This window comes from Gouania willdenowi, chromosome 10 (genome assembly GCF_900634775.1).
Source record: "Gouania willdenowi chromosome 10, fGouWil2.1, whole genome shotgun sequence".
Lineage (NCBI taxonomy): Eukaryota > Metazoa > Chordata > Actinopteri > Blenniiformes > Gobiesocidae > Gouania > Gouania willdenowi.
This window is the reverse complement of record NC_041053.1, coordinates 4,132,611-4,157,591: the sequence shown is the minus strand read 5'-3', so window position 1 is coordinate 4,157,591 and position 24,981 is coordinate 4,132,611. Positions and strand designations below refer to the sequence as shown.

Here is a 24,981-nt window from a genome sequence, read left to right as displayed (position 1 = left end):
GTGTGTGTGTGTGTGTGTGTGTCATTTTTTTCCCAGCCACTAAAAAGACACAGAGGACTCATTGTGCCCATGGAGGGAAAATCTCTCCAAAAATCATTCCGCTCTCGCGACCCTTCTTCCTCTTCTTCTCTTCCTTTTCTTCTTCTCCTCCTCTCCTCTACTTCTCTTCCCCTCTTCCTCTCCTCCTCCTTGTCTTCTTCTCCTCCTCTACTCTCCTTTACTCTTTTTTTCTTCCCCTCTTCCTCTCTTCCTCTTCTCTTCTTCTTCCGTTCATCCCCACTCCTCCTCCTCCTCTCCCCCTCTCCCTCTCTCTCTCCTCCATTCACACACAGCAGCTGAAATGGTGAGGCTTGTTAAAAAGCATGATGGCATTCACAGCTTTGCTTACTGCAGCATCCCCCCTCCCCCCTCCCCCCTCCTTTGCATGCCGTGGGCCTTTGCACCAGAACCAGTGATGAAAGCAGCTGAACACACAGCATAGAGGGAAGTTAAGGCTGTGCAGAATGGGAGCGCTGCACAGCAGAAGGAGAAAAGCAGGACTTCAGACGTATAAGAAGGTGCTTTGAACAAAAGAACTCAGCCTTTAACCCACAACCCTGTGCTGTGCTTGATGAGTGACAGACATGGATCCGTTGAACTATTCTTAGAGGAGGAAACATGATTGCTCGCTCTGTGCACAGCACTCCTGCTTATAGCCACAAATCTGACATTTATCCTTTGAGAAAGTGCACAAAGCATTTGGAGTTTGGAGCCTTGCAACAAAAAAAAAAAAAAAAAAAAAAAAAAAACATCAATCTGAACTCTTGGAAACTGGAGCTTTGTTAGAATTGTAAGTTTATTGAATATTATGTAGCATGTGGATGATTAGATTAGCACACACATTACTTTTTTGCCCTCTAGTGGCTGTAGTGGTAATGACACGGGAAAATATTGAGTATTAATTGAGTATCTTTAACGCTTCGTATAAATGTACATTTAAACAAGTGAATTAAGATTTTAAAGCAAATAAATGTAATAAAAAAGTGTTGTTGCTTTTTTTATATAAAGAGGCGGCAAAAGTGTTAATTATTCTATCCCTAAAAATAACTTAATAGCCTACCACACTATAAGCTTTTGTTTTAAACTTTACTCAATAAAAGCAGGGTAGGTCATTTTCAAACACAAGTAGCATCCTCTGAGTGCTGCACTTTTACCCGCCCCCTCCCCTCTGGGTTCCCTCTAAAGCCACGCCCCTCGCTCACATGCACGAGCGCCGCTGCTCCAAAAGCAGAGCTCATCGCTTGTATTGTCTAGAAACTACCTCGTCTCATGTCTCATTCAGCAATAAGTAAACACTAAACTTCATCATTATATATGTTAAAAAACGGGACTAAAAACTCTGTTTTAACTCTGTCAGCGGTGACGCTCTTTCAGTGTGGGCTCATGCACGCGAGGGGTCGAGAACGAGCAGGGAGACGTGATTGGTTAAGAAAAAAAAAAAACTGTCTTTTTTTTAAAGTTATTACAGATTTACAGCTGCTACAGTTGATGGATTTTCTTTGTTTTTTGTTTTTTTTTCAGAACACATAAGATCTTTATTTCTGTCAGGACATAAAGACAATTTCCATCAAAACTTAAAAAATGTATCTGGAGAAAATTACCTATCTTAGCTTTGTGTCAAACAGAAATTGCAGACACTAGTTACCAGGTTCCCAAAGTGGGGTAAGGGCACCCCCAGTAACATAGGGGGTAAGAATATAAATATTATCAGCAGTCAGGAGCCTCCATGCACTGCCACTAATAACACATTGGCCTCAGTCAGACTGCCCTCTAGTGGTGAGTAAGTTCATTACATGTCCACTCATTCTGCTCTACCATAGACTTACGTCAGTGGTTCCTACTGTCCAGTACCCCGTCAGACATTGAACCTGAAGCCATGTACCTCCTACTCCTGCACACTTTAATAACCTATCCTGTTGAGGAATATTATATAATACAAAAGATTAATAATCTGTAAGAACACAAGAAAACACCACTTCATTTACTTAACTAGCCTGCTGGCATTTTCAGTGAGAAAAAATCACTCTTCATTAGCCTGAAACTGAAATCCAACTCACTACAACTTTAATGAGAAGAGTGAGAATGAGAGGATGAATAGAACTTGGATGAATTTCAGAGATAATTCGTTTTGATGTTTGTCAAAGCTGAAAATCCACCTTCACACTAGTACGAGGTGCATCCTTTCAACTCATGTACAAAACGCGTCTACATCCAGTCGGCCTGTTTTACAGCAGTTTGTGTACTATTTTAAAGGTTGTAACCCTGTTTTTTTTTTTTTTTTTTTTTTTTATGTTTGGAGTGAATTCTGAATCCAGGTATACCCTTCATTCTTTGGTTATTCTGTTTTAAAACCAAATCAAAAATAACAAATAAACAGTGTGTGATTTAAAACCAAAACAGAAATACAGAAAAATCAAAAACCAATATTTGACAAATGTCGTAGGGTCGGTTTCACACCTGGGGTGTGATATTGTCCACACGGACAATATCACACCCCAGAAGCTCTGTCGTAAATATTGCGAGTGAAGGAAATGACGTCGTCTGCGCGCATGCGTTTAAAGGATCCGAAACGATCAGACCTGTGAAAGGATTGAACACTGACACCAAAAGTGCATCAAAAATCCGTTTATCATTCGTTCATTCGTTTTTCATTATGTAACAAAAACATGAAAAACGAAAAATATTCACTCATTATTTGATATTTGTTTCCAAAACCAAAATGAAAAAAACAAAAAAGCCTTGTTTTTTAAATTCAAGCTCTTTTGCTTTGGGACAGAAAACAAAAAACGGAAAACAAACACCGTTATTCATTTTCTCCATTCCCGATTTGCCAAAGTACGTCATTTGGAAGTGCACTCTCATCCGACGCTATCGGCTATGCTAATGGCAGTCTGGCATGACAAGATCGCTGCTTCCAACTGTCCTTTTCGCTTTAGCTGGTGTTGGGCACAGAACCTCCTCACGGACATTTCAGAGGATTTAGAGGCTCCTAAGTGTTGCAGAGCTAAAGATGTCTTGGAACGTGTAACGCTTCACTTCCGGGTCACGTACTTTGGCCAATCGGTAATGGAGAAAACAAATAAAGGTGTTAATTTTGGGTTTTTCATTTTTTGTACCGAAGCAAATGAGCTTGAATTTGAAAAACAAGGCGTTTTTCATTTTTGGTTTTGGAAACAAATATCAAATAATGATTTCTTTTTTAATGTTTTTGTTACATAATGAAAAACGAATGAGCGAATGATTCACGGATTATCAAGCATGTTTGGCTAGCGCAAAGCCATGTAGTTTTTCTGTCACCACTAGAGGGCAGTTTTAACAGAGGACAATGTGTCATTAGAGGAAATGCATGGAGGCTCCTGACTGCTGCTCTATTTATAATCTATCTTATAATTTTAAATTTTTACTCACGTACTCCCAATGACAATTTGCGTACCCCTGGGGGTCCCGTACCCCACCTTGGGAACCTAGTACTTATGTGAATCTCAGTGATAGATTTAAACATGTGACTGACTGTAAATCATTCCATCATGCGTGGCTAACAGATGAAAATAAATCAGATTAATGTCCTTCCACATGGACTGATTCCACTACACTGTAAATAGTCCTTCAATGGTGTTGTCTGTAGGAATTAATTTTAAAAAGTACATCTCTCCTAATAAATTAATTTCCTTTTCTTTTTTAATTCAATTAAGTTACACATGAGTAAAAAGTTTGAATGTTTTGGTAACTTATTATTAGCTATCATAAAATTGATTTTCCTAAACTTTACAATAAATTGCTTCTACAAAACTCAGTTTATTTATTTATATCAAAAGTAAAATTTCATGACCAGGTCACGACCTGCCCACATGTAGCGGCGGAACAAGGCGACCGTTGGTCAGCTCAGCCATTTTCGGGTTTGTGTGAAGACTTTGACGGCAACAACGCGCACAGCACATGTAAGTAACTATTTACATCGTTTAAAGTTCAATCAGCACGTATTTTTTTACCCTGTAAAATGCAAAAGCGTCCCCCGGTTTCAGGCAAGTTTAGTTTCCAGGTCCCATGAGGCTTCACCGAAGGTGTTACATTAACGTTAATGTCACACGACCATCGCTAACATTAGCATAGGATAGGTTTATGTGAGATATATTGCCAAACACTGTTTCTACTTGGTTTGCAGCCTTTTTTTTCTTCTAAAAACAAAAAACAAATGTCGTTAATTTGTTTAAGGAGTCGACTAAATTAATCGACCATTTTTTCCCCTGTGGCAGCAAAACCTGGGCTTTGGAAGGCAGCGTCATTTGAGATATGTTAACGTTAGCCTCGGTGAATGTGAATTATTCTGTCCGTTTCACAGATGAATTGCAGAAAAAATACTCAATGTTCAGTCTTGTTTCGCTTATAAACGTCTATACTATGACCCGGTATAATGTCTGTGCGGTGTCCACATCTGAACCGGCTGTGCAGGTAGTGGGTTGCAAACATGGCGCTTTTCGGCGCCTCTCGCTTTTTTTCACGTCAGTTTGGGTGACTTGTGTGAATCGTGCAGATCCGAAGAGTTTTTTTTATTTGGGGTGGTGTTATACAGTTTATGGTTTTTGTGTATGTGTAACGTCTTAGCTTCATCAAATTCACCTGTAAAATACATGGTGCAAGCTAGGATTCAGTCGGATGACGGATAAAGCATTTTTGACGAGTACGAGCATGATATGAGTATTACTGGTCAATGTGTGGAGGGAAAATCCTCATTGGACAACCCGACTGTCTTCATGCTCTGTGATTGTTCAGTCACACACAGCGCCCGCCCCCCTCTCTCACACAGACACAGACGTTGGCTCCACTCCAGTCGGGGTTTTTTTTTGGCTGGTGACGTAAAGTTGGAAAACTTTTCTCGTCCTGAACACGGTGCTTTTTTTTTCATTTAGCAACAACGCTGATGAATTATTGTCCAAAGTTTTCACCGATAATCATTTGACTCGGAGACGCAGCGGTATAAACAGTTTGACTTTGTATCAATATTTCATCCTTCTCCAGTGATCAATTAAATCATATTTAGTATCTCAGGATTATAAAGATGGTACTGTCATTGCTCTAAAAATAAATCTCTTCTTCGGTAAAGTAGAACAAATAAAACAGAATATTCCAATTTAAAGACATAATGAATGATGGAAAAGTCAGATTATTATGATCTAATGTTGGTGCATATAAGAGAGATGTTTTAATGTAAACTATATTATCTTGAAAAATTGATAATGGTGATAATAATGTAATAATAATTACTTTATCCAATGCATCAACTTGAAATGAAAGTTTCAAGTCACACCATCCACCAGGAAAGTGTTCAGCTTGTTAGAAGATTCAGTGTAGAAGAAGTTCTCTGTCAGACAGCAGGTGAAATACTAAACATGACTTGGTGATTTACTGGAGAATAAATTCCTACATCATTTTTAAAAATCATATTTGCTGGAACACATTTCCAACAATAATTAATACGGTAGTAATATTTTTCTGCAAATATGAATAAACATTATTTAGTTGATTTGATTAATTATGGTGGTTTTTCTCAACAAACCTTCAAATTCATGTGAGAGAGATGAAAATTACATCTGACTGCATTTACCTCAACAATCTGATATTAGATTGAGTATTTTCTATCTTGAATCCATATTATTTTATAGATTTGAGTTTGGTCGTTAGTCACGCCCATGCTGGGGAGGGTGTCCTCCTTTTGGATTCTCAGAATATGGTCACCCTATTTAACTGCTAAGTTTGTAGTCACTGTTTGTCGTCCTTGCGTGATTGAAAACGATGAAGACATAATGTACTTCTGGTGTCTCTATCTGCAACCTGTTATCATAATTGCAAATGCCTTAACTTAATCTGTTGATGTATTAGTCTGAAATATATTGAAACCATATGTTTGAGTAGAAATGTTAACGTTTTTCTTTTACATTGCAATAACATCAATTATCTTGATATTTTCTAAAATAAACTCTTTCATTTCTGTTGCCTTTTCAGAAGACCATCAGCTCTACTGGGAGGAACAGTTCATGAAGTAGGTAAGCTCTTGGTGGAACAATGTTTCAGAAGTTTGAGATATGTCATTCCGATGAATTAAAGTATCCAAAACAGTTTGTGGGGAGCCAGCAACAACAGTTATTGAGGGTCGGCTATAGACATATTCTAAAACATTATAGACTGCATCATGGGACCATTGGACACAGCTATGCCTTGCCTTGTATACATATAGACTGCCCATGCTCTTCTAAAAACTGGAGTAGCCTCCGGTGTCACTTGTCAAGACAACATCCAGCTGTCGACTCACCTAGTTCACCTCAAGTAACTCTTTTGTTCACCTGCCTATTATGTGAAAAATCTGGATTCCCTGGTGAAAAGGATTTTTTTGAACACATTGGTCATCATCTGAAGATTAATGAAACTGTAAATTGCGTTTTTGCAGGGTATGATCACCAAACAAATGTGTATGGGACTTTAGTGACACACAAACATAGGAAGCATACTCCACATACTTCACAAGATTTCAAACCAGGCATTATTTGTGAAAGACATTTGACTGAACAGGAGGAACCACCTGTTTTTGAAGCCTCTGAAGAGGACGATGACCACAATGATGCCAATTATGAAGTCTCTGCCTCAAATGCTCACCATGAAGAGGATGATGGAAGCAACGTGGTTGTAGAGTACATAGCATCCATCCTTTTGAAATTAGAAAGTGTTCATAACGTTTCAGTTCGGTGCATAAATGAACTGGTAGATGATCTTCACTTCATAGCAAGTTCTGCATCCATAACTACAATAAGAAATATTGTTGTTTCACATCTAAAGAAAAATAATCAAACAACTGATGACACGTTTGTAACATCTCTAGTAGAAGAATTGTGCAAACACAATCTGCTAAGCACAGCACTTAGTGCTGGTGGTCCTCTTTCATCATCATTTAGGAGGCGAAAATATTATAAAGAAAAATTTGAAGTTGTTGAGCCTGTTGAATACATCCTTGAACCAAATGAAAAGAGAAGTTTCCAGTATATCCCAATTCTTCAGTCCTAAGTTCAGATTTTGGGTAAAGAAAATCTTAGAGAAAAAGTTCTGAATAAAGAACAGGACCACTTGTCATCTATTCAATATGGATCATATCGTGATGGCGCAGTCTATAAAGAGAATTCCTTTTATTCTGAAGAGCTAAGACTTGCACTTGTGCTTTTATGTAGATGACTTTGAAATTTGTAACCCTCTGGGAACATCAAGAAAAAAGCATAAAATCACAGCTATATACTGGGTGTTTGGCAACGTCCCTCTTAACTCAGTATACCTGGCCCTTTTATGCAAAGCAGTTGATATCAAAAGATTTGGCTACGCTGAAGTGCTCGCTCCTTTGTTAAAGGACATTGCCATTTTGGAGCGTGACGGCGTCTATATTTCCAGTGTTGGACAACATGTTAAAGGCTCCGTGTTTTCTGTAGTCGCTGATAATCTTTGGGCACCTTCGATTTGTAGACTTGTGGAAAATTTTTGTGGACCATTCATTTGTAGATTTTGTCTTGGAGAGCGATTAGAAATTCAAACAAAGAGGTGAGGTCAGGTGCATTTCTTGCCCGGACCAAAAATAATCATTCCAGTCATATATTGGCTGTTAAAGAAAATCCTGCTTTGACACACTGTTATGGTGTAAAAAATGCTTGTCCGTTGACTGAAAATCTGAGCTATTTCCACTGCATCACTGGCTATCCACCCGATATATTGCACGACATTTTTGAAGGCATTGTTCCCTTGGAATTGGGTCTATGCTTCAGTCTTTTTATCTCAAAGAAATATTTCACTTTCAGTGAACTTAACAGTGCCATCACACAATTTCCGTACAAATGGGCTGACAAAACTGATTGTCCTCAGCCATTGCCTTCAACCTTTTCTTTAAAAAAGAAGATCGGAGGAAACGCACATGAAAATTGGGCCCTCATACGACTGCTGACATTCATTATTGGACACAGAATACCTTTGAATGATCCAGCATGGCTTCTACTCATGTCTTTAAAAGACGTTGTTGAACTTGTTGTTGCCCCAGTCCACAATGAAGAAAGCGTTGCATATCTTGACTCAAAAAAACACCGACACAGATTCCAAGAAGTATTTCCTAATGAACGGTTAATCCCAAAGCATCACTTCTTGGAACACTATCCTGCATTAATAAATGCTTTTGGACCTCTGATTGCTTTCTGGACAATGAGGTTTGAAGCCAAACACAGCCAATTTAAGCAGATTGTAAGACACACTGGCAACTTTAAGAACATTCTCCTTTCTCTGGCCACAAAGCATCAGCTTATGATAAGCCATCACCTGCATTCCACAACAGTTGTGCCTGCCCTGAGTGTTGTAAGAGTCGCATCAGTCTCATTAGATGTCCTGCATGTAAATGTTCAGGAATCAATCAAGCGTCTGTTTCCTTGTCAGTCTCAAGTACAGCTGGCTGATACAGTCACCTTCCATGGAACAAGGTACTCAAAAGGCATGATTGTGGCCTATGGTTGTACTGCTGGTCTTCCTGATTTTGCTGAGATTGTTCAAATTGCCCTTTTTGGAAGAAAGGTGCATTTTATTGTGAAAACACTCATGTCCTGGTATGATGAACACTATCGTGGATTTCATCTGGAGAACACAGATCACATAAATCTTGTTGAACAACAAAGCCTAAATGATGTCAGCCTATATTAATGCAGGAAAGCGCATGGTGACATTAAAGCGCCACATCTGCCTCCAGTGCTGAATATGACTTTATTTAACATATTTGTTTTTTCTGGCTTCCTAGACATGGAACCAACTGTCAGATTCCGGGTCCTCATTGATCATGAAGTCAAAAAACTTACACTCAACAGCGGGATACCCTCAACTGTGGATGACTTGGTTGCAGCCATTAAAGAGCAATTTAACATCACCACAGAAATCACTCTTCAGTACAAAGATGAAGACTTTGATGACTTTTTCACCCTAATGACCACAAATGAACTCAAAGATAAAGACACACTGAAAGTAGTGTATGTGCCACAAAACATAACACTGACCCTCGAGTCCCTGGAAAGCACCCCTGATCCCGCCAGTGACTACTCTTTATCTGAATCTGTGACACACTCTGAGGGCTCAGATGATACTGTGATTCTTCCTCTTTCCCCCTCTGTAAGGCAAAACCCATGGCCTGCTGTATTTCCAATTCCAACCTTTTCATACAACACTGAGCTTGCTTTGAGTCAAGGCAATGAGATCTATTTAAGAGATGGCACCCCACTGACATCACCCAGTGTGAAAGCGGAAATCTTGGAGCGCCTGGCAGAGGCCATGTTTTGCTACACAGCGTACCCCAATGATGCCCAGAGGTGTGAAGTAGCACAGGCACTAATAGATAAGCATCCCTGCTTGAAGGAGCCTGGCTCTTTCAATGGAATTCATGGGTGGCAACAAAGCCTGAAATACAAATGTGGAAACTATCGTACCAAACGTAAAGCATTGGGAAGCCCTGAAATCTTGATAAACTCAATGAAAAACAAGATGGAGGATGAAAAAAAAACTGCTAAAAACATCAAGAAACCAAAGAGGGCAGAAGTAAATTACCTGCCTCAGCACCTTCCTGGTGAAACAGACAGCAGCCTTGAGAATGTGAGGCTTGACCTAATTGAAGCCAGCAAGAAAAGGGACGCCAAAAGCATAAATGACATGATGGCCAGGACAAATAGCTGGAGAAGAGTGGAAGTGGTTACCCAGTCCCCAGATGTGGCAAAATTTAAAGAAAGATGGCCTGCCCTCTTTGAACCATTTCAAGTAAATGATTTCTCATTGATGTTCTCTAAAGTGTCAGATTGGCAACCTTGAGTGTTCCAAATATGATGTATTAAATGTGTACAATTGATGTATTAAAGGTAAATGAAGACTTCCGAAGGTGTGCTGCAGTTCCACTAGAATCAGTGTTCATGTCCCAGCTGGACAAGTACACTCCAAAACTTCTCGAGCTGTTTAGTGCAAAGGGTGGAGCAGTTGGTCAACGCATCAAAAACTTGTTTTGATGCGTTGACCAACTGCTCCACCCTGCAGGTGAGGCAAAAGTGGTAACAATGTTGCAGGGGCATTAATGAGTACTTTATTCTCCTGTATTGCCTAATTGGGTGAATATTGCTAAAAACAAAAACATTTTTGTTCATCGCTCTTTACTAATTTGAACTTTAAATATTAATTAATATATATACTGTATATATATGTATATATTTATATATATATATATATATATATATATATATATATATATATATATATATATATATATATAAATAAATTAATATTTATTGACGCTGTCACTAGCCTCGTGAGAACTTCCACCTGAAATGGCCTGAGTGACAGTTCTTGTGAGATTAGTGCTGACATCAGCAACAAACAGAAACAACTCAGAACAGAGATGATGAATGAAGACGTTCTAGTGAAAAAAACAAAGAACTGGTGTAAATACGTTGTAAAATGTGACAGAGTTTATCTTCATAAAGACCATCAGGATGTGACACAGTTACACGTTCTGTTAGATTAATAACTGATATTTTAACGTCTACCACAGAGGAAGGAACCACGTAAGTCACCATGAAAAATCATCCAATCACAAGCTCCACAAATATACACTGTTTATAAAGTGTTAAATAATGTAAAGTCTGTAATAAATGTGTCTAATAAGTCATTAGTGAATACCAGAGAACCACATGAGAAATTATAAGAAAATATATAATAAATAAAATGTTAATGTCTAACTTAAAGACAAGCAACGTGAAATTAACAGTAAATATACAACATGTTGACTTGTATATAAACTGTAAGTATATTAAATAAACACATGTGTTTCATATACACATTTATGTTTTTATTTATGTTTTATAATTTAGGAGTTAGAGCTGGGCGATATATATCGAGATTCAAGATGTATTGTTTTTTTCTATTTTGGTGATATAGAAAACTATAATATTGTAGTATTTTGTATTAAAATACTAGTTTTAGGAGTCTCTGCTTTTACTTCTCAGAACAACATGTAAAGCTCAGTTAGATGATTAATGAGTGTGTTCTAATCCAGACCTTCCCCATAACAACCTACACTACAGAACTCACTCACACATGCTGTCCCTTACAGGAGATAAAGCCAAAAGTGTCACATATTGTACAGCTGTTTGTTAATAAATGAGTCCGTGTGGCATTTAGCGTCTGCAAATTTACCCCATAATTGTATTTCTGGTCAGACTTTATTTGATAAAATTATCAACTTTTATATTGTAAATCAACATTTTGAGAAAATATATTGAGATATGAGTTTTGGTTCATATCACCAGCCCTAGTAGGAATGTTCACAGCATTTCACTGTTAATAACCTACCAGATTATAATCACATAATTATATTTAGTAAGTGGTTGATAAGTGGATATTTTAGATTTCTTGTACACTTGTGTTAAAATATAAGGGATACTGGAGCTTGGTTGGGGGGGTGGGACGGATCGTAGCGGGGGCCAGAATATCCCCTTATTTTCAAATCTAAAAGTTGACAGTTATGTCATGGACAGCAGAGAGGAGTCAGAGCAGAGCAGAACCCCCTCATTCAGCCTCACACAGAGTTCTGCACTGATTTTATTTTAAAGTTTCAGGGTGATCAATATGTTGTATTACTGATATATGTTCAATCAACTAATGTTTGTTACATTTCTATTTCCAGAAACAGAGATTTGTGTATCACTAAAAATGTCAGCAGTGATAATTCTGAATAAGACGTTTTATTGTGTGCTTACAGATTTTATTTTGTATTTATTTTATTATATATTATTCCTCAACAGGATAGGTACAATTCAAAGACAAATGTCCCTGTATAGCTACATTGTACATGACATTATATTATTATGATTTATAAGTGTGCAGGTGGAAGGGGTACATGACTTTAGGTCAAATGTCTGAAGGGGGACGAAACTGTGAAACGTTTGAGAACCAATGACCTGCATGTTGTGTTAACCTAAGAAATCAAATGCAAACATTTTGGGTTGGTTGGGCGGGGGGTCCTACTCACATTATTATTATTATTATCATATTATTATAATTTAAATGTTTTGGCAAGGTCAGAGCCCTCTGCTAACAAAATGTGTCGTTTCAAACATGAGTGCCATGTTTGGGCCTGTTTCGTGAGTTTGAGTTGACGGCTGCATCAAAGCATCAAAGCATCAAAGCAATCAATCAACTAACATTTTAAAGCAAAAAAAATAATTAAAGAAAAGGTCGCTGCTTGTTTTTAGTATAGAGGCTGCAAAAGTGTTATTTTTTCTATTCCTAACTATAACCAAGCTTTACCAGTAGTTTCAAACAGAAATTACATTTTATTTGGCCAAACCAGTCTGTCATTGCCTTATCCCGTTAGATCTCGGAAGCTAAGCAGGTCTGGGCCTGGTTAGTAGTTGGATGGGAGACCACTGAGAATTCCAGGTGCCACAGTGGGGTGGCAGTCACCCAGTGGTATCTGTCATTGTGTCCTTGGGCAAGGCACTTCACCTACATTGCCTAGTATGAATGTAGTGTGTGAGTGAGTGTTGGTGGTGGTCGGAGGGGCCGATGGCGCACTATGGCAGCCTCACTTCTGTCAGTCTGCCCCAGGGCAGCTGTGGCTACAATAGTAGTTTACCACCACCAAGTGTGGAGTGAAAGAATAATGCCTTAATTCTGTAAAGTGACTTTGAGTGTCTATGATAAAGCGCTATATAAAATTGATGCATTATTATTATTATTATTATTATTATTATTATTATTATTTATTTATTTTTTGTCAGGCAAGTACAGCCTCCTTTTTACAGCATTTATATATCTTCTGTTTCCCTTTTCTGTTAGTAGTGATACAAGGCCAGTTCATTTTAGCTGACTTTGTGCTCAAAGTGGGACAGTTTTTTTTGGCTTCCCTTCCCTAAAAGCAACTGTTCCTAAATCAGTAAATATTACAGAGCCTTTTTAACGTGATAAATATGGACATTTTGACATTTTAATAATAAATAAACTTAGATTTCCTGCATCCATTAACCGTAAAATGTTTACTGGTTATGAAACAATCTTTGGATCTTTCAGTGCATCCAAGGTGAACTTCACATTTACCAAACAGTTATTCTAGTAGTCAAGAGAAGTTATCGCTGCAACTCACATAAATCAAGAAGTGAAACCTGTTGCTTCTGTGTCAGCTCAGTGAAACCAAGGTGAAAAAGTAGCAACACAAAGGAAAGCAAGCAGCTTCAGTGGATAATGACACTCTCTTTACAAAGCTTGGCAGATCAAACGCTCCTTTGAAGAAACAGGTGAGAGAGCACTAGTTTAAAATACACACACACACACACACACACACACATCCCTGTAACCGTTTCAGCACTGTGGACAGCAACACAAAAGCCATCAGTGATCCAGGATCGAGGGTAAAAAAAAACAGAGAAAATGAGGTAAAGTAGGATAAAGTGGAGGAATGTGGAGTGGGTGGGTGGGTGGATGGGTGGGTGGGGGCTTCCAAAGGGACGAGTAGAAGGGGACTTTGGCAGCGAGGAGCTTATTCACGGAGAAAACAAAGAGCCAATGTCAACTCCAGTTGAAGGACAGAAAAGAGAATTAGCATGAGAGAGTGGGACAGTTCATCCATGTCACACGGCTGGAGGTGTGTGTGTGTGGGGGGGCGGGGTTAGGAGCTACCAACACATGATAAAGGACATTTCAACACTTCAACTTGAACAACACTGAACATACTGAGGTGAACGAGTATGTTTAGCTGCTTTCTCTCAATCACACTCATTTCTCTCAGAAGATACGTCTCTTCAACCATATCTCCACTCAGGTTTCATCTCTTCACAGCCTCTAAATTAAAGGTCCCAGAGACCATTGACCCCGACTGTAGCTGAAGGTGGTTGAACACAGACATGAACATTGAAGAACAGTCATGTGGAGACAGGACCATCTATAAGAGGGAATAAAGGGGAGAGATTTTTAGGGTCCATCCATAAAGTCAGTAAAATGATGGTCCATTGGTCTATGAATCTGTGATAACCACATTTATTTATTCATCTGAATAATATCCACTGTTATCCAGGAATGTTTATTATTATTATAGTCATCTTAAAGATGGAAATCCTTGTTATGATCAGAAATAAAATGAGTTCAAAGTGACAAAAAATGAAATGGGATTTTAAAAACCACAGGAATTGGTTAAAAGTTGTAATTTAGACAGAAAAAATAGTAAAAAAAAAAGGTTCAAAGTGTCAATACTGGCTTAAAAATGGCAGATATGGGGGAAGAGGGGTTAGGGTAATGCAATTTGAAAAGTAGGAACAAATAGTTTAAACTGGCAAATAATGGACATGACAAATTGTGAATGTGGTTAAATTGTCAAAAATAATTATGAAATATGGTGAAAAGAGGTTAAAAGTGACAAAATATGTGACATTAGGTGGAAAAGTGTTGGAATGTAGTTAAATAATTGCTGTAAATGTCTTAAAAATGGAGAAAAAATATGCTGATTGAGAAGTGACAGGAATTTTGCAAGGATATGGAAAGAAAAAGTGATTAAAAAAATAGGTTAAAATATGGCAAGTTTGACAAGTTGCAGAAAAAGGGTAAAACACAATCAAAAATGGGCCCAAATGGGGTCCTGATCCCAAGGTTGAAATCCTGTGCTCTACAGCAGCATGAATAAAGGACACAGAGAGCTGCTTTTTGGCAGTTCTTTGTAGAAAGGCCTTATGATACAGCAGCACATTCCAAAGGGAAATCTGTGGCTCCTTTCAGTGTGGGGGTGCAGATGAAGATGGATGGGACGGTTTAACAAAAAAAAAGCAAAAAGCAGGAAGAGGAGGAGGAAAAAAACGCTGTGTCAGGTTAGAGGAAGCAAAGGAAAAACAAGCAAATTACCTGCATCATCAATCATTAGAAAGCCCATCATGTTGTGTTATAGTACATGCACACACACACACACACACACTCTCAAACACACACACACACACACTCCAAATACCCCAAAATAAAATAATTACACTTCCCAGATTCCCAGATGACCAACAAAAAAATGACATCACGCTCCAGCTCTTGACAAAGTGCTTCAGTGAAAATTTAATGACCCCCCCCCCGACACCAATAGCATACAATGTTTGTCTAGACATCTCCAAAGACAACCCAATAATCAAATCAGAATAAACATCCCTGTGGAGAAGTCGCGTATCTTTCCACAGCCCAGGTTTCACTTTAGTTTTCTTTTCTTTTTTTTTTTCTTTTAAAAACATACACGTGTTCTACTTTACATAAAGGATATTTAAAATACAGCACATCCCATTCAAAGCAAAGGTAGAAAGAAACATTTCCATTTTTTAGAGGAAAGCATTGTTGATAAAATATTGGAGTGCAAAGGCACTTTCTGGACTCATACTGGGATTATGTTGCTTGTTGGGTTTTTTTGTCTTTGATTTTAACACTCACCAGTTCTCTGCTACATTTTATACATCGAGGAACGTCAATCAGTAGCATTTCATCACATATGGGGGGTGGAAAATATCCAATAACTGCAGTAAAATGAAAACACAAGGCTGTATTTGTACAGAGTCCTGCCGTCATCAAAGTCTGTTTTTAGAATCTCATCTTTCAAAAAGGGACAAAACATCTGATAGTTTCCAGGAGGAAAAAATAGAACTGCATAATAATATACTTCTTATATATATTTTTTTATACATCTTCAAAAGAAGGAGGAAAGAAGAAGAATTGAGAGCTTGTTGTGTTCATTCCCAGTTCATGGTGTAGTAGGTCTGACCACAGATAGATAAGACTGATATATAGAGAGACATATGGTTACAGTAACTCTGTGAATATTAGGAATGCTGCACAAAACCAAGGAAAAGAGAGATCATTGCTATCTTACAGTTGGCTCATTGCAGTCTGTTTCTCCAGCACCTCCAGGTAATCCGGCTCTGTTTTTAGCTTCCCCGCCAGCAGCAGTGGGTGCTCTGCGTTTGTGGAAGGGTGCTCGGACCCAAAGTACTTCCGGGGGGTTCCGTAGAGTACGGTTTTGTTCAACTTGTTCGGGTGGGGGACGTGCCGCCTGGCTGTCGCGGCCTCGTATGGGGGCACGATGCAAGGTCTTTTGGGCAAAGTGCAAAAGCTGTAGGTGAAGGGGGGGGCACCGGCGGACGAGGGCAGCTCCTTGTTGGACTTCTCACAAAGGTTCTGGTATAGTAACTCAGGGGCTTCTGGGCTGCTCAAACTGCACAGCGTTGATGGTTTATCCATAAAATCCACAGTGCTGATGGTGTACGCCCCCGGGCTGCGTGTGAGGACGTCCTCCTTTTTTACATCCAACGGCCCAAAGCTCAGCTCCTTATGGTTGCGGTAATACGCCATGTGCTCCCCGTCCTTTTGCATGTAGATGGGGTTCTGGCACATGGATCCCATGGGTGGGGGGATGTAGTTGTACACGTGGCTCTCTGAGGTTTTGTCTTGAGTCGGCTCGGGCGTGTATGATCCGTATTGCACTTGGAACGAGTTCAGATCTAAATTGTTAGCTCCTGTGGGGACGTGTTCCACTCCTTTGCGCCGCTTCAGGACAAACACAAAGAGGCCTGCTCCAAAACACACGGACAGGATGAAGACCACCAGGAGGCCCAGGATCAGCACCGATAGGGGGACTTCAGGGTGGACCTCAGGGGCGCTCATGTGGGATTCAGTGGGACCGACCGAGCTGGGAGCAGAGGAGGAAGAAGAGGGAGAAGGAGAAGACGAGGGAGAGGAAAAGGAGGGGGTGGTGGCCTCGGTGGCAGGGCTCATTAGTGTGGGGGCTTTTGTAGGGGGTGCGAGTTGTGGCGTGGGTGCTTCACTGGGCTCAGGGCAAATAGCCTCGTTGCGTAGTGAGCGCAGCAGACGACCCGCATGCTTGGAGGGCGAGTCGCAGGTGATCTCATTCACCACCACGCTGGTACTGGAGAGCTCCATCCAGTTCTTCAGGGCCACGATGTCACAGGTACAGTCCCACGGGTTCTCCTGCAGGTCGATCTGGATGAACGCCGAAAGCTGGTCAAGAACCCCTTGAACCGGAAGGTAGGAGAAGTGATTATTCCTCAGGTTGAGCCGGGTCAACATGGTGCCCCCGAAGACATTATCAGGTAGGGCCCTGAGGAGGTTGTTGTTGAGGAAAAGCAGCTGGAGGTTATGTAAAGAGTTAAAGGTCTGTGGTAAGATGTCTTTAATGATGTTGTATTCCAAATAAAGATACTGGAGCGACTGCAGCCCGGCAAAAAGAGACTGAGACAGAGATTCAATGTAATTCCCGTTCAGATAGAGTCGTCTGAGGTTTGTTAAATTCTCAAATGCTCCTTCATGAATCACTGCAATTCTGTTATTCCCCAAATGGAGCAACTCCAGCGTGCTGTACTCATTCAGATCACCTCCATAGATCACCTGGAGATAGTTCCCCGTCAGATGGAGCTTCTTTGGATACGTGGGTCTAGGGTTCAGCTCACTGATGTTATGCAGTTTTCGCTCCTGGCAGTTGATGTTTAATCCGCTGTCTGGGTTTTGTGACGTGCACACGCACACACTGGGACACAACATGGGGACAGGGGACCGCGTCTGGTAAACCATGATGGGCCCAAAGTGCTTATCCTTCCCCAAACGGGGGGTAGTCCTGTAACGCATCTTAGGCGGTCGGGAGGACTTAGGGGAACGGGTGGGGGTATGGAAACCAGGATGATAGGTAGGGGGAGGAGCCCCCTGGAAATGGGCGTCGGAGGGGGTTTGAATGCGCTCTCCAGCGTTCCTGCGGGGACACAAGTCCTGCTTTATGAGCTGTGTGATGTCTTTGCCGTGCAGCCTGAACGGCGTCTCACACACAATGTCTCCCACAAAAACCGAGATGGTGTCCAGCCAGGATTTGAGGGGGATCAGGTCACAGGTGCAGTTCCACGGGTTCTCCTCCAGCTGGATCTCCATAATGCCCCCTATGTGCTCCAACACCCCCGCGAAAGGCAACATTTTCAGCCGGTTGCCCCTTAAATCCAAGTGGGTGAGCAGCACGAAGCGGAAGATGTTGGGAGGCAAAGACAGCAGCAGATTGTCGTTGAGAATCAACACCTTGAGCTTGTTGAGCTTACTGAAGGCGCCCGGCTCGATGGTGCTGATGTAATTATAGTCTGCCTGTAAATACTCCAAACTCTCCAGCCCTGCGAACGTGTCCTCTTTAATCACCTCCAGGTTGTTGTTGTTCAAGTGGAGGCGCTTGAGGAACCGCAGCCCGTTGAAAGCACCCGTTCGGATCTCCTGTAAGCCGTTGTTCCCTAAATGCAGCGATGTGACATTTCCATAATTCACAAACTCCTCAGCCACGAGCCGCGAGAGGAAGTTTCCATTTAGGAAAAGCTGAGAGATCTTGTTGGGGGGTGCTTGGAACTGACTGATGCTGGTGAAGCCTTTATTCTCACAGTTGATGCTGAGGATGTTCTCCCGCTCCTCGCAGGCGCAGCGTGCCTTGCAGATGTCTTTGGAGGAGGAGGAGGAAGTTTTGCGGCTCTGGGTTTCAGATGGCGACAGGCTGGTGACCGTGAGAACGCTCAGAAACAGGATGCCGCTCAGCATTTTTACAGCCACAAATGGTCGCTGAAATATTGACCCAGCATCTAAGTTTGCAGCCTCGGACAGAGGGAGGAGCGGGGGAGAAAACAAGAGTTCCTACAGGCGCGGGGAAAAGAGAGAGGAAAGGAGGTCGAGGATGAGGCGCTCATTCTGAAACATTTAACCACACACACACAATCACACAAGTGCACTGAGCGAAGGCGCACCCCATTATTTACTGTCAGAGCAGCTCTGTGACGCCTCCCTCCATTGACCTTCACTTTAAATCCACAAATTCTTCCAAAGAGAGAAAAAAATTAAAAGATCAATCCAAAAAAATACTTAATCCTCTGTGTTGGAAACACTTGGCTCATTGTCAGAAAATCCAGCGTTACTGCAACAACCCTGGGTTCACTCCGCTGCAGCAGCTGCTGATCAGTGTGAGGCAGCGGAGGCTTCACACGGCGACACTAGCACCAGAAACAAGCTCCGTCTGTTCCAGTGTGCACACACCAGCAGCAGCTTCCTCATCATCAGTCCAGCCAACAACAAGAAGTCACTTTTTAAAGATCCACAAATAATGTGTTATGGCGCGCCACGAACCAGAGCTCGCCCTCCTCCAGGAGGCAAAGGAGACGCGCTGAAAGTGAGGCAGACGATGGGGGAACAAGACCAGCATTCCCATAACTACAGCTCTGTGCACGCTCTGCTCTGCTCTGCTCTGCTCACTGAGAGCAGCACTGAGCGTCTGCTGCGTGTGTGTGTGTGTGTGTGTGTGTGTGTGTGTGTGTGTGTGTGTGTGTGTGTGTGTGTGTGTAAGGGGTCATTACGTCACTAGCACATTCAACACGCTCAGGCTCATTAATACACACACACACACACACACACACACACACACACACACACACACACACACTTTACATTTGTAACTTTAACTTTTAGGTGAAACACATTTTGTAAGTTACAAAAAATACATTTAAGGATGAAATCTTCATACAATCTAAAATGCACTTAATTTCCAGCTGGTGGAATAATAATATTTCTCAAATCTTCCAACATAGCAGCACATGATGTGATAAATGTGCAGTATGTACCTGCAACGTAACATTTCCATGCAAATGTAATGATACACAATCAGAGGTGAATAAATCACTCTGTTGCCTCTGAGGGCGTTCAACCTCTCTCTCTCTCTCTCTCTCTCTCTCTTTCTCTCTCTCTCTCATGCTGCCACTAGGAGGCAGTAAAGGCAGCTCTGCAGTTTTTCAGCATTAATTGTCAGACTAATATAACAAGTACTCAGAGGTGAAAGTAATGGATGACCAAATCCTATTTGATGAAAATAACAATGGTTGGAAATATAACAAAAATAATTATCATAATAATGAAAAAAAACAAAATAAAAATATAAAAATATAGTAATAATAATAATAATAATAATAATAATAATAATAATAATAATAATAATAATAATAATAATAATAATACTTTATAAAATACTAATTCAATTGTTTATTGAAAAATATTTTTAAAAAATGAAATATAAAATAACATTTTCATGAAAAGAATAAAGATAGAACATAACTAAAATAGGTTAAAAAAATAAAATTAAAATAAAGAATAATAGAATAATATATTGTAATAATAGCTGCAAGCGGTGACATTTGAAATGCTTTAAAATACAACGTTAGCGAAAATAGCAATTTTGCAATTTTCAATTCTGGACATCCTGTGTGTTTTTTGGAAAGAAAGAAAGAAAGCAAGAAGGAAAGAAAGAAAGAAAGAAAGAAAGAAAGAAAGAAAGAAAGAAAGAAAGAAAGAAAGAAAGAAAGAAAAAACATTGTTTCCTACTTTTTGAGAACCATGAACTATACATTTTTCGGAAAGCGCGGGGGCATGTTTACGACATGACAAGGGTCCCTGGTCACTGAAGGGCACGTGGCGTTCGCATAGGCTCCGCCCCTTCCCTTGTTGTGTGGCCACTCCGAGAGCAAGAGGCCTCTTGTCAGCTTGTGGCCTTCGGTCAAAAAAATGAAATGAAATTAAAATGAAAATATTAATAACAATATTAATTAACTATACAATAATAAAAATAAAATATATCAAACTTAATTTTCATTATTCCTTTCATTCAGTAATCACTTGTGAAAAATATTTTTCTTGTATTCCTTGTAAATAAAAAAATCAGTTAAAGATTTTTCTGTTGTTTTTTTTTGTACTCAAAATTTTGAATTTTTACTAAGAATACAAGTATGTAAACACCCAGTATAGGAATAGTTCTATTAAAACAGATGACATGCCTTTAGTGTGAAGGGGTCTTAGTCCTAAACGCTGAGGATTTGAGGCCACAGCACAGATACCAGTCCTCAGGTGACCCTCGCTGCAGCTGTGGCCTCAAACAGCCAAAAATAATTCCCTTATGGACCTCAAAGCAACACCATGACAAGACAGATTTGGAAAAGTGTTCCTGGCCTAAGCCACAAAGCAGAGAGGGGGGAGACAGAGATTATACTATAGCGGAGGGACGGTGGATCCACGTAGTGATGTGTCAGGGTGTTGGGTGGTGGGTGGTGGGGGGGGTTACTGTCATACAAGCTGTGACAGCAGAGAGGTGAGGATGATTAACTCTATGTCTGACTCCACTTACAACTCCTCAGGCCGAAACAACACCAGGATTATTTCCCAGGCTCGTCTTCAATCACGTCAGTGCTTTTCTCGTCAAGTCTCAAAAACTCATTAAGCAGCGAATGAACCGCACGTGAACACTTTGTTTCACCTCATGGTAAAAAGCATGGACCCCTCACATCTGAAGGAGAAGCTTCCACATGATGGAGGAAGGTTTGTTCCACTAAGCGTTTGTCACGTTGGTCACATGCAGCCGAGGACGGCTAAAATATAAAGAAAATAAAGACAGTTGGTAGGAAGGAAAAACATCAGAAAAGTATATTTATTTTTCTGTTCAGGCTTTAAAGGAAGTAGTTTCAACTAATGCCCCGTCCACATGGAGACGGGTTGTAGTTAAAACGGTCAAGTTTTTTTTTTATCGTCTTGGCCTTGCGTCCACATGGCAACAATGATTTGGAAGCCGAATACCATAACTTCAGAAAAGAAGTCCCAGATTGGATAAGTCTGTGAACACCACCCGCTGGGGCGCCGTGTGGATGGCGTATACTCTGCAAGCGATGACGCCATCTGTGGTAACCTGCCTGTGCGACCCCCCCACATCAACAACAGTCATAATAACAACAAAGCAGCACCTCTACCTTGTCGTCAGAGACGCCATCTCTGGTAACCTGCATGTGCGACCCCCCCACATCAACAACAGTCATAATAACAACAAAGCAGCACCTCTACCTTGTCGTCAGAGACGCCATCTCTGGTAACCTGCATGTGCGACCCCCCCACATCAACAACAGTCATAATAACAACAAAGCAGCACCTCTACCTTGTCGTCAGTCCACAAGCAAATCTCCTGTCATGTCGTCTCCATCTTTTTCCTCTTTTATTTTGTATTTCTTGTTTTTTTGTAACACGAGTTTTATGAGCATCCTCAGGTTTATTCTTCTTCATCTCTGTATTCACGGCAGAGTGGAGCACATTACTGCCCTCCACTGGTCTTTATAGTACCAACTTGATCCTCCCGTACGTTCCAGTGTAATGCAGGAACTGCAGCACAACTAGAACTGGTGGTTATCTTGATGACCAAATAAAGAAAAAAATAGAAAAAACCTCTACTTCTAATCCAGACATACTTGCAAATAGATGCTGCCTTTTTCTCTGTGTCTTCTTCCCTGTTTCTGTGTATTTCTGTGGCAGCATTACAGCGCCACATAGAGGCCCCTAATGTTTACTACAGCAATTTCCCACTTTTCGTGTGGACGCACACACAATTACCCATTTTAGGGAAAACGCTTTTGTTTTGTCTCCATGTGGATGAGACCTCAGATATGGAAAGTATTTAAGTCTCCAAACTGAAACGTGTAAAATATCTTTAAAATAATTAATTCCTATTGTTTAGCACATAGGTGCTGACTGAGTGATAGGGTAAAGGGGCGGATCTATGTTGTTGGATCAACCATTTATATTGACTCTTAAGACCAATTTAAAAAATGCTCTGACTCCTCAGATTTATTGTACATTTTTGACAGCAAATGAAGATTTAGTTTTAGTCCTATGACTAAAGTGAAACTTTAGTTTCACTTTAGTCATAGTCATATCATCTCAAAGCAAGGGCAGAATATTGAGATACAGTATATACTGTTCGGATCTTTGGATTCAGCCCTCCGAAAAGGCTACGCCAGGCATCACACAAATTTCACAACTCATGTTTGTCTTTGTTGGTTCTTACATGAACTTTATTTGACCACGGTAGACACAGTGGTAGACCACGGTAGACCGCAGTGGACCACAGCAGCCCACAGGTTTTAAACCAATGGATCATGTGCTCCTGGTTTTTTTGGTCCCATGTCGGCTTTTCTTTCATATACTGTATATCAAGATATAGCTTGAAAATATCGAGACATTTAAAAAAGGTCAAATCGCCTAGCCCTAGTGCAGGGTAGTAGAAGGATTTGCGGATTAGATGTCTGACTGACGCTGCTCCTTCTCTATCCCCAATTATTGCAAAGTTAATCTTATCAAACAAGGCTTCAAAGACGTGTCAACGTGTAGAGGAACATACTATGAACCATGTCTTCCCCTCCCTTGCCTTTTCCTACCGCCCAAAACGTCACCAGTATAGACGTAGACACCCTGTCCTCCCAATTCAAGGAGATGTGCGATGAATTGATCTAACCACAGGTGCCAAGTAACTAGACAAGAATACGTCACCATCCTGATGAAGATTCCCAGCCTTTTCTAAAATGTTTCCACTTGTTCTGCTTTTGTTTTTCAGAAGATGACTCATCCCAGAAGCCAAACATTCAAACATTGTCCTCTTTGGAGACTTGGCCAAGAGCTTTAGTCAGTCAGGGGGTAAGTTTGACATCGAGTATCTGATGATCAGCTGATGCTGATTGTTGCTTTGTGCCGTCAGAACTCTGTGGTCTTGTAGCCTCTAAGGCAAGGTCTCCAAGGTCTTTAAAGCCTGAATGGTCTAAACAGTAGTGTCTCATAGAAAAGCTAAATATATATGCTGCTAGCAATTATTCTAACCAGCAGCAAAACCAGCATAAATTGCACACTTGGTCTATGAATCAGGTTTGACACACTGTGTGATGAAAGCATAGCTGGAAATGGAGAAATTGATGCTTGTGTTTAAACAGTAATGAGGGGTATGTTGCAGGTGATTCAAAAAACTTTTACCTCAAAATGTTGAGGACAATAAGAGAATAATTGAACTTCAGAACATGCTTCAGGAGAAAGATGACAAACTTCTAAAGCTGCTCATCTCCCAACAAGTCAATTCGGCTGCAAATGAGAGTCTGAAGGAGCAGCTTGCCAAACAGCAGGAGGAGAACCTTCATTTAGGCAGCACACATTAAGCTGAAATCAAAAGACTTTCAGCTCAAAATGTTGAAGCCAATAAGAAAATAGTTAAACTTCAGAAAAGCCTGAGTCAGATTGTTGCCAAAAACAGTGCTTCATGGAGTCATCACTCCATTCCAAAGTAGAAAGCTTGACCGCAAAGCTCGGTGGGAAGGAGCAAACTTGCTAGACCCTGGAAGGCATCATGGCGACGCTAGAAGATAAGCTCTCCAAGAAGACTGAAGCTGTTAAGAAAAGCCTAGCCAATGAAAAGACATTGACGAGTTGCCTCAATGAAGTGGATGCAAGTTCAACTGAAAAAGAGTTTCATCAACTAGAATTGGAGCGAACTGAAGAACTGAAGAAGCAGCTGACTGAAGAACGTGATGCTCAATCTCAACTCAAAGATGTCATTAAGAGGGAAAAAGCTTAGTTCTCCAATGCATCCAAACAGATCACTGACCTTGAACATCAACTAAATGAGAAAGCACTTGTCCTGGACAAAAGTTTGAACGATATAAAGGCCGTCAAAGCTAAGCTTCGGGATAACAGGTGTCACAGCAAATTTGCGGTTGATCTCATTTGGTGACATGAATTATGCTCTGTGTTGAATGATGATGTTCAGTCAAAGCTTGATGATTTCATGTGAAAAAAAAAGATTAATTATAAAACTAAATGAAAAGGAGTACAAAAAAGAGGAGAGTCCCATCCTGTGGGAAGGAAAGGCGGCCAGGTACTAAGCAGGATGGTCCAAAAGGTCTTGTTCCCGGCTCAGGATATACAGGACTGACCAACAGTTTCACAGCTTAGGCTTTTAACAGATAAAAGAAAAAGTCCCAACCCTGAAAGAAAGAGAAGGAGGGAGTCAGATGC

The 24,981-nt window shown here is 40.5% G+C and overlaps 1 protein-coding gene across 1 annotated transcript in view; it reads right to left on the bottom strand.

The window, feature by feature from the left end:
• The window catches only part of slitrk2 (SLIT and NTRK-like family, member 2), a 91,789-nt gene extending 72,419 nt beyond the window's left edge, over nucleotides 1-19,370 (bottom strand). The window contains exon 1 of the mRNA XM_028460414.1: nucleotides 15,965-19,370. Coding sequence (XP_028316215.1) covers nucleotides 15,965-18,669 — 2,705 coding nt within the window. The 5' untranslated portion in view covers nucleotides 18,670-19,370. The remainder of the gene's footprint in view (nucleotides 1-15,964) is intronic.
• Between the last annotated feature and the right edge of the window lie 5,611 nt (nucleotides 19,371-24,981).